Source organism: Condylura cristata, unplaced genomic scaffold (assembly GCF_000260355.1).
Source record: "Condylura cristata isolate star-nosed mole 26May11 unplaced genomic scaffold, ConCri1.0 scaffold00034, whole genome shotgun sequence".
NCBI lineage: Eukaryota > Metazoa > Chordata > Mammalia > Eulipotyphla > Talpidae > Condylura > Condylura cristata.
This window is the reverse complement of record NW_004567135.1, coordinates 15,939,293-15,950,648: the sequence shown is the minus strand read 5'-3', so window position 1 is coordinate 15,950,648 and position 11,356 is coordinate 15,939,293. Positions and strand designations below refer to the sequence as shown.

Here is an 11,356-nt window from a genome sequence, read left to right as displayed (position 1 = left end):
AAGGAGAAATCAAATATTTTCAGGAGAGAATCAATTGTTATTGAAGATTAGAATAACTTTGTTGTAATATAAAAAGAGTATACAATGTTTATTAAACAATACTGTATATAGACAAATATGTAAAACCCACTCAAAGTAGGAAATACTCTTGAAAATGAATGAGGTCACAGAGATTATTATCACAATTGAAGATATTGATAAAACCAAGTTGAGATTTCATAATAAACTTTGGATGACATATACTTATGATTTGCATAGTTGAAGAACTCCAAAAGAGACATACCTGCTATTTATCATCCATCAAAAATATTATAGAATCTAAAAATTCAAATGTCATAGGTAGTAAAATCAGGATTTCATGGAACATTTTTTCTCTCCTAGCATTAAAATTTTAGGGCATATGAATGCTGCTAATAAATGCAAACATATAAAATATGGCCATATAACTGTTGAGGTGTGACTATTGTACCTGCAGGAAAACAATCTATTAACATCGGATATGTACATGAGAAAAAAAGAAAGTGAACACCTATGATTTCCCATTGTGATGACTTTAACTATGTGAACTATTTACTTAGCTAAGAATTGAAGTATTATAAATTGAAGTCCATGCATTTTCTCTAATTTTAATTAATCACACGTAAGTAAAAATACAATGGATACCATATTGGTGACATAGGAAATAACACAATGAATATAAGGAATGTAAAGGAAAATTACTGGCACAGTACTATTAATAATGCCCACCATCATGGACTAGAGATGTTAAGTAATTTTAAGAGGTTCAAATCTTCTAGTACTTGTTAAATAAACCATGTCACTATAATTGCATACTGATGATGTGCTCTATACAATAACAGCTTTCTTTAATCTCTTTGTGAACATCTTGGGAAGAAAAAGTAGTAATGGTAAGAAGATTAAATTGTCTAATGAGGGCCCTCCCTTGTGGCGCAGCGGGTTAAAGCCCTGCACTGAGAAGCTAAAGCCACTTCCACATGAGTTCGATTCCCGCCTACCCCGGAGGTGACCACATGGCGTGGCAGACCTCTCCCGACCCGCCTGCTGCTCCTCTCAGCAGTGTACTTTGTCGATCTGCCTGTTCTGCTCCCCACTCTGTCTCTGGTGAAGCCTCTCACCACCCCTGAGCCTCTGGCCTGTACCCCAGTTCTGTATGTACAAATGAATAAATCTTTAAAAAAAATAAAAAATAAAATTTAAAAAATTGTCTAATGAAGTGAATTTAGAGAACAATTATGTATTTCAGAAGTCAAGCTAATTATTAGATAAGATTCCAATGATCCAGGAGATATTTGAACCTGGTCAACCACACAAGATCAAACGTTTGAAAATGCATAACCTCCACTGGAATAGTAAAAATGAACATATTTATGTCACTTACCAACATGGGATCATCCTGCACAGATTCCACACTAAACTTCACTACTGGAGATGCACAATTGTGGAAATCAAAAAGATGTGTCTACTTTTACAGGGCTCGCCAACTACAGGGAGAATTAACATTAATAATCAAAAAAAGTAGGCAATGCAAAAAAATGAGGAAGACTTAGCAGAGTATAACAAAATCTTAGTCAAGATGGAAAAGTTGTGTTATCTACTTATGGAGACATCTGAGAAATCAATATTTTCAATGATCCAGAAGCAAGTACTTCTACTTTCAGAGAAAAACAAAACAAGAAAAGTGTTTTGTGTTAAATTAAATATGGAGAAGTTGGATTCCAGAATTGGTGGGTCAGTTGTGAAAGGTGGGTTATATTCTTAGAGGGGAGGAAAAGACACAGAACACACAGAGATGGAGGAATACTAGAGAGATTTTGAGACTACTCATCATGTACTCCCTTTACTCAGGTTACTGTCAAAATTGTTAAGATTATCATATTTTATATATCTTTCTTTATATATTTGTCTGCTATCTATCTATCTATCAGTCTATGTCCAACAATCATCTACCTAACCTACCTATCTGGTGACAGTTTGGGAAATGTAAATTGTCTGGCCTTCACTGAATGAGAGTTATTACAAAAGTTAGAAGGCGAGTTCTCCAGACTGACATTTTCACTCATCTGTATAGCATTCTGTTAGGGGACTGATGCAAACTTTTAATTTCTTGGTCTTTTCTTAATGACTAAATTTTATCAGCAGATACTCACCATAGAGCTTTACAATGTAATGTTTTTGAGAAGCTCAGTGCTATTTCAGTGATACTTAGTAATAAAAACCAAGCTATTGACATCAAGAAATGACCAACTTGCCACCTTAGGCCTTTCAGTTCAGAGTGAGAACCCAGAGGCCCACAACTCTCACCACAGAGGATATTTCCATCTACAAAGGCTTGAGAAGCCACAGTGCAGCCAGCAAGCTCTTTGCAGCTCCTATATGAGGTTCTCACTTCAGTGCATATTATGTTCCTGCTAGTGATAAGAGATGTGCACTAAGGGCTAAAATTAAGACATTCTGTAACATGTTATATATTTCCTTGTTGATTTCATAAAACTTGCCCTATCAGACATAATTGGAGAATGCCAGTTTTATCCAAAACATGTGTTCCCCATTAGGTCACCATTATTTGGAGGCTTCATTTTCTGTGTAGAATATAAGTGCATAAATAAAAAAATCTTTAAGAAAAAGAATGTTAAGTGTAGACTATAACTTTCTAGAATGGCTGTGAGGTATGTCAAGGGCCAAGGAAGAGCTAGGCATATCCCTAACTGTCACATTGCTTTCTATTGCTCCTGAAGTCTGAATGAGCTTTTCTCCAATTGGCACTTTGGTTTTAGTATCCATCTGTTTACTTATCTTGAAAAGTGGTTGTCTTGGTGCTTTTAACTTAATTTAAAAAAAAGGGAGGGCTCTCCCTGGTGGCGCAACAAGTTAAAGCACCTTATTATCAAGCTCTACAGCATGAGGTCGATTCCATCCACATGGCTCTGCAGACCTCTCCTGACCCATCCACTGCTCCCCTCAGCAGTGTCCTTCATCACTCTGCCTGTTCTGCTCCCCACTCTGTCTCTGGTGAATCCTCTCACCCACCACATCTCTGTTCTGTACCCCAGTATTTTAGGCATAAATAAATAAATCTTTAAAAAAAATGGAAACTGTTATTTCTCTGGTGAATACTCCTAATAGAATCTGTGACTGTCCATTAAAATTGAAACTGCAAAATTATTACATAACTGTTAAAGCAACAGTGCAGTATCCTAACTCCATAGTATAATCTCAAAGATCATGGGTCACATATCAGAAGTCAGAAAAAAACAATGTGTTGCACATGAACTGAATATTCAGCATGTCTCCAAAAATAAGATGTTTCCTTATTTCTTTGGAGCTACAAGTGATCATCTCTAAGCCTAGGAGACGAGGCAAGACCCATAAGAAGCAATCCTGTGAGCTCTTTAAAAGTTCTCAGAGGAACTGAATGACCATTAGAAGCTGGCTACTCGGTTTATAATAATGTCAGAAGTCTTAAGTCTAGTGCAAGGATATTCAGAGGTAGGAAAAATGTAAGTGACTTCCTAGAGTTTGCACATATATGTGATCTTTGTTGAGGAAAGAATTGCTCAAAACAGAATTTCTGATTCATTACAAGTTTCTATACCAGTGAAACATTCTTCACTGAGATTATAAAACACACACAAATAGAATAGTATAGGCTGTAATTTGTGCTAGTAAATGTTAACATACTCTCAAAATGAGCCAACTAAAAAAATGAAAATAGCAAGCACAAGAAAGAATTAAATTGTTTATCGTGTGTGTGTGTGTGTTTTAATGATTGTACTTTAGAGCAAAATAAAATGCTGGTATTTGTTTTCTAGAATATTAAAAGAAGAATTATGTAATGATGGATACATGAGTTCATACAATTTGTTAAACTGCATATAGATACACGTAAATGAGAGCAAAAGGGATGCATGTGAAACTGGTCAAATCTGATTGACTGTTGTCGCTGCCCTGTTTTGGCATTGTGCTCCAGCTATGAAAGATATTACCTAGTAGAGAAAATTTAGTAATGGTAAGGGTGAGCTCCCTATGCTCTATTGTTGCTACTTGCTGTCAAGCTATATTCATTTCAAAATAAAAAGTGAAAGAAATCAGCAGAGCAGAAGAGAATGTTTTTTCCTTGTCGCTAGCACTAGCTGTCCTCATTTCCCTTTATGCACGTCTTAACGACATTAAAGTCACATCCTGTTATATTCATCACCAAAATATTGTTTGTACATCAGTGAAGGTAAATTCAGAAGTGATCACTGTAATAAATATTTTCAATTAAACCTCAGTGTAGACTGAGGTTTAATCATTCATCTTGAAAACTATTTCTTGCTGATACCTACACTCAAAGACTTCTCAACCACACCCCCAAATGATTCCTTGTGTTTTCTCTTTTATGAGATGTGTTTATTTATGCATACAAGAACTGGTGCATGAGCCAGAGGGTTGAGAGGATTCACCAGAGACAGAATGGGAAACAGAACAGGTGGATTGACTTAAATGCACTGTTGAGGGGACCGGGGGGTGGGTGAGGGAAGGTCTTCTGTGCCAGGTGGTCACCTCTCTGGCTAGGGATCAAAATCATCTCAACTTCTTGTACCAACAGAGAGGACCCCACTAAATAATTCCTAATTGATTACACTGGTACATGAGAAATACACTTTTAAATTCATTGTGCTTCAAAGTGAACCAAAATATGCCAGTGAGTAATAGACTTATTTATAAAAACCTGCTCAAATAAAAACAAAGCAAATAGAAACACACAAAAAAAAAAACACTAAAAGGTTCCCACAAATTTGCAATGTTCATCCTGCTAGAAGTTTAATGTCTCAAAATTTCCTTGCGATAATCATGATTATCCACTTGATTTTCAGTAAAATTAATACAACCTCTATGTCCAAATTGGGCTCAAACTCACTTCAGGCAATCTTTGTTTCTAAGCCATTGGCCTCTGCAATTTGTATCCAGCCTCCTCAGGTTCTATCAGATGGAAAGGAGATTCAGATATCTCCTAAAAGAAGGAGGAAAATAAGCAGAATACACGAGAATTTATATGAATTTATTCTAGCGACATAAATTGCAAAATGTGTATGAAGAACTGAGTACTGTTACCTCAGACCAGCTGAAGTAATTCTAAAGTGTGAGTGTGTATGTGTGTGTGTGTGTGTGTGTGTGTGTTTACATGGAACAGTAATGTGGCTACACTTTAGTTCTACTTTTTTGACCCCTGTCTTTGCTAGCTGAATTAAGAAGACAGGGGACAGAAGCATAGAATGAGACAGGGAAAATTTTGATGTAAATATCTAATAATAAATGCTTCATTTACTGACATCCTGATGACTTGGTGTCAAGAAAATGAAAACCCACATAATATACAGACACATAATATATCACATGTGTCTGTGGAGATATACAGCCTGATTTTAAATGTAAGTGACCTTGACAATTTGTAATCCAATCACCATTTAGTTTTCTCTTTGGCACAGTGAGTATAATTATGTGTCTTCATCATTAAGTCAGACTCAGAAAATAATAAGCCAGAACTAATATGTAACTGTTTAGCACAAAGTATATAATGAATGTTTCGTATTATTAAAAGAGGGATATTTTATTTGTAGAATTTCATTATACTGAGCACGTGCACTTAGGTTTGCCAAAAAATAAAATAAAACACCTTCCCCTGACCTTCTTTCATCAATGACAAAGGGAGGCGCTGAGCAGGTAGAGTGAGTTTCCTGTATTGTGGTCCCGGAACATTTAGAAGCTAGTGATTTTGCTGCTTCTTCTTCTCACTGTCCATTCGTTCTCACCAATCAGAGAGGTAATTCAAGAACATTGTTTAAATACACAATTTCCCTTTTCTTTCACCTTTCTTCTTACACAACTTTCAGAAGCTTAAGTATCCAGCTAAGTCCATGATCAGACCCGGAACTTCTGGAACAAGCGAACCTTCTCGACATCGATTCGGAGCACCATCCTCATGGCAGGTACCAGCAGTCTCTTTTACGCAATTAGAAAATTAAAATTAAACCACCCAGAAAACATATCATGGATATTGCTAATTTCAGGGCAGGGTTGGGAAACAGGTAAGATTTTTCAGTTTCATATATAGGAATATTTTTCCATTCACTTTTATGTTTCTTCATTGTGGAAAATAGAGGATATATTATGAAAATTTTGCAGCAGTTTTTTAGAGGTTGGCTTCTCACTGAGACAGCACTAACTACTTAAAGGAATGATGAATCAGGTTAAGTTATGATTAATACAATTTGAGCATAGAAATAAGTAGGGAATTTTAAATATTAAAATTAGTGCTTACAAGTTTATAATAATTTACATTCCATTTTGACATGCAAAAGTCAGATGAATTAAGTTATACAAATTAGACAGAAAATGTCAACATTCCTTGACAGTGTACTTGTGTTAATGATGGATCTTCTAATATTTTTTGTTTTGGGGGAAATTCCTGTCAAAAAGTAATTTTAGGTATAAGAAAATGTAATCTCTTATAACATTTGCTTATAGACCGTCACTTGAACTATGTAAGATAAATGCAAAAACTACTCATCACATCAAATCCAGAGTGCCCTATGCTTTTTCTTCCCATTTGACTTCTAGAGAATTAGAAGCAACCTGATATCTCTGACAGGAACTGCAATGAGATTATGAGAAAGGCACACACCAGGAAAATTTTTCACAATGATGGGTGTGTTAAGGGAAAGACTCTGGGACAAGGCAAACTCATTTTACGTTTGTGCTGAATACCTATAAACCTTAATGTCTGAATACATAACATTATTAAAACATTCTGATGGTTTTTCATCTGCCTAGTGTTAATCAAGACTTGTGATTTTTTCCTTAGAAAATAAAAGTTAATGCCCATGTCTCAATCCATTGTGCCATTGACTCCTCCTACGGCACATCTCCATATTTCTGTGACCCCTACAAAATACTAGTCAGTGTACATCATTAAGATGGATCTGGTGAAGAGGAGAAAGTATAGATAATCTTACAGAATTAATTCAGCTTATTGTCTTCATTTTCCAATATTTTATTGTCAAGGTGATCAAGTTACCAAGTCAAAGAACTTTTTGGATTCTCTCTTTCTAGTTTCTACTTGTAAGAACTTCTGTGTCTACCTTCAAGTCATTATCCCTCTTTCTCTACAGCTCTTCAGACCACCATATGGAGGTGGATTTCTGGGATCTTAGGAGTAACGTGCCTTTTGTTGATGGCTACTTTGGGAATAGTATTGAAAAACAGTAAGTTTTTCTAAATATGCCTATATGAAACTGAAAATTTAGATGAAAATACCTAATAATAAATGCTTCATTTACTGACATCCTGTCCTTTATTATTTCACAAACTTGTGTCTAATCGTTTCTATCATTTATTACAGTAATCCTCCCAGAAACTATCACCAAAATCCAGAAAGGTTTGTTCCATTTTTTTGTATACCTTAGGGTTTGTAGAGAATTCAGTGGATAGTTTTCTGTTATCTTCATGATCAATGTTGTAGTCTAATTATATAAACTGATGCACTAACTTTAAAATAAGCTCATTTTATCTCCAGTATAAGAGTAGTAAGATTGAATATACATCATTCATGTGTTTATATGTTAAGGAAAACATTAACCTGAAATGACAGTTTTTCCTACTTGAGTGTTCAAATCTAAGTAATAAATTAAGTTGTAGTAATTAATCTGAATTAATTGACTGTGTTTGCTTATGAGCCATGAATTTATATCTCTTTACCTTTATTTCTGTATCTTCTATGACTCATAATTAAATGCATAGCTTTCAGCATATCTAAATTGTATCCAGTGAGTCAGCAACAAGAACAATTTTTAATGTACTTTATCCAAATGTTCTCCAAATAGTCTCAACATCTTCTGTGATCATAATTCACTTCTTCTTTACTTTCATTTTTTTCTAGCTCATGGAATACAACTGACAAGAACATTGTGTAAGTTTAAGACTCAGAAAGTTTTAATTTGATAAACTTATTGTAATGTCATGGTAGGCTAGTATAGCTAACATCTCTATTGCATCTCCTAATTACCATGCATCTCATAATTGTCTTTGTAGTGAGAACATTAAGATCTACTCCTTTTTTTTTTAACAAAACATAGCAACATAATATAGCATTGCTGACTACAGTTACAGCATTGAGTACTAGATCCTCAGAATTTTTTCATGTTCTAACTGGAAATTTTTAACCTTTGATTTTTATCTTTTCATTCCATACCCACAGCGACTCCCTCATTACAACCACTCATTTTGCAAAGATTTGGTGTGCCTACCATATGTTATGCTGCCTGTCACTGAGGATAGTGCTGAAATATTTTCTTCCTTTATATATTTCTAGGACCTAGTTTATTCCTAGATCTACTTACTCCAAAGTAGAGAAAACAGTAAATTGAAAAAAAAATAGTTTTATCTAGATATTCAAAATTTTGCTCAGATTTTCAAATTTATAGAAAAATTAAAAGTATACAGATAATTTTGAATGAGTAAAGAGTACTGAAGTACAATATCCAGAAAGAACGTTTATGTGTTATTTCCCTATAGGTTATGTGAATAGTTCTTGCCCAGAAAAATGGGTCGGATATCAATGCAACTGTTACTTCATTTCCACTGAATTCAAAACTTGGAAGGAAAGTAGGGATTTCTGTGAATCTCATAATTCTACTCTACTTCAGATGCACAATGGAAATGAATTGGTATGAATTTAATTCTGGCTTATGAAATGTTTTCAAAACTAAGAAAATGTGTCATCTCAGTAATCTTAATCTTCTGATTCCAGTCTTTAATCAGGCTGTACTAAAGTTATTTTTTGAACTAATGGTCTGCTACTAATAGAATATAACTTAAAACAATTATTATATAATCTGATGACATTTGTCAACGAGTTATAGCAGTAGAATGAAATTTAAAGCAATGTCAAATCAAATATAAAAAGAAGATATAATAGGTTTATTTAAAAAGCAATTAAATATTTGTACTTTTTGCCCTTTGCTTGATTTTGTAATTTATTATGTAATTCTCAATATTTTGCCATCATTTTGGATGTAGAATGAATGTGAAATGTATCATGATAACTATCTATTCTACCCAGTTGGGTCAGAACTATCCAATTTTAAGAAAAAGTGAAATGTATCTCTTTTTACATGCAGAATCTGGGCTGAATATAAGTTATGAAGATTATACTCACAAAATTCATCCCTTAAGATGTAAATGTAGGAACAATTTGAATGTTTGTGTCCTGCAAAGGAAGGGTTCCATGGAACTTCTAGCTCCAATTATGTATTTTTTTTCATTCTGTGTAGATTGTAGATTTTATAGTAATTTTCCAGAAGTGAATGGGCCTGATATGTGGGGACATGGAAGATGTGTGATTATCTCCTAGATAAAATGTTAAAAAAAAAAATAATAATAAGATTTTGTGCTGGAAAGACTGAATCTGATGATGGACACTAATTTTTTTTAATATGTTATCCAGATTAAATATAAATTAGACTACCTAGTTTCCGTTTCTAAACAGGATTTTATGAAGTTTAACTCATACTTTTACTGGATTGGCATCACCTACAGTGCAGAACTCAGAACCTGGATGTGGCTAAATGGCTCATCTGTCTTGTCCCTGGATCTGTAAGTTTCTGGATCAAGGGTGTTTCTGTTCTTTAAGATTATATTCTTGGATTTCATCTAAGATATAGCTAACATAATCTTTTTCTTTAAGTTTTATTTATTTATGCATATATAACTGGGGTGCAGGCCAGAGGCACAGGGGTGGTGAGAGGATTCACCAGAGACAGAGTGGAGAGCAGAACTGGCTGACTGACGAAGTACACTGCTGAGGGGAGCAGCAGGAGGTCAGGAGAGGTCTGCTGCGCCATGTGAGTCACCTCCAGGGCAGGTGGGGATTGAGCTCATGCTGAAGTGGCTTTAGCTTCTTAGTGCTGTGCTTTGGCCTGCTTATGCCATTAGGGAGGGCCCAAGATCATATTTTTAAGCATAAAAATACAAAGAGAAGAGATTCAACAGAATAATACTTTAAGCCGCATCAGGAACTTTCAAGTATAAGCCCAAGTAATATAAAGTTTGTAAACTTATGACCATATGACAGCTTTCAACATTTTTTTTTTCTCTTGCTTCTGTGCCAGCAGTGGGGACAGGCGCATGTGCAGAGGGCTCATCCGTGGGGGCTGTCCAGAGAAAGCAGTGTCCGTGCTTTTCTCTATTCTGCTGGAGGCCAGTTTCCCTCCTTCCCCTAATCCCCATGTTTCAAAAACCATGTACTAATCTTTATATATTTGTAGCGTCACTCCCTCCCTTTTTAATGCATAAACATGGCATCTCCTGCATAATAGAGAGGCAGATTACACGTCCTTGTTTTCTTAGACTACACTAGATTACTCAATGTGTTCTAATATAGATGGAAGCAAATTATATCAAATATCAAAAATATTAATAACAAAAGCAGGTCCCTCCCTGGTGGTGCAGCGGGCTGGAGTGCTGCACTGAGAAGCTAAGCCAGCCTTGGCTGCCTCAGTGCAATTTCTATCCCCGCCCCGAAGGAGACCCACATGGCACAGCAGACCTCTCCTGACCCTCCCGCTGCTCCCCTCAGCAATGTACTTTGTAGATCACCCTGCTCTGCTCCCTGCTCTGTCTCTGGTGAGTCCTCTCACGGCCACTGCTCCTCTGGCCTTACCCTATCTCTGTATGTACGAATAAATAAATTCTTTAAAAAAAAAATAACAAAAGCCAAAGAAAAGAATCCCAGTCTCAATGTACTAGATTATAGAGATAATAACTGAGCTTTAATCCTATTCCTACTCTGAAATTGTGATGACTGTGAATATATATATATATATGCACATATATATGGTGACTCAGTGTGTTCAGGTCTCATTCAAAGCTTTGAAAAGTTCTATTAAATTAGAAATATCACTAAACATTCTCATTTCCTTTTCCCACATTTTACCATTTTTACAGATTTTCATCCTTTCAAACTATAAACTCAAATAAATGCATAACATACAGCCCAAACGGTGATGTTTTGTATGAACCCTGTGAGACGAAAAACACTTATATCTGTTCACAACAACTTACTGGTTTTTCTTTGGTGGGAGGACTGAGCAGTGACCGTCCACAAGAAGAATGCAGCTCTCTCACAGAACATGCTCCAGGTATCTAATTCTGGGATCTGCAAAATGTTTCAAGTTGTCACACTTATTTTCAACATATCTATAATTGTTCTAAAAGTGATTAATGTGACCACCATCTGTAATTATACAGCGTCAAGATATGGACTGTAATGTTTACTTTGTTTTAATGCACCTTCAGA

The 11,356-nt window shown here is 35.3% G+C and overlaps 1 protein-coding gene across 1 annotated transcript in view; it reads left to right on the top strand.

Annotated features, from left to right (window-relative positions):
* The window catches only part of LOC101627655 (natural killer cells antigen CD94-like), a 21,547-nt gene extending 11,889 nt beyond the window's left edge, over positions 1–9,658 (top strand). The window contains exons 2-4 of the mRNA XM_012732345.1: positions 7,173–7,265; positions 8,575–8,726; positions 9,548–9,658. Of these exons, the coding sequence (XP_012587799.1) occupies positions 7,173–7,265; positions 8,575–8,726; positions 9,548–9,658 (356 nt within the window). The remainder of the gene's footprint in view (positions 1–7,172; positions 7,266–8,574; positions 8,727–9,547) is intronic.
* The last annotated feature ends 1,698 nt before the right edge of the window (positions 9,659–11,356 follow it).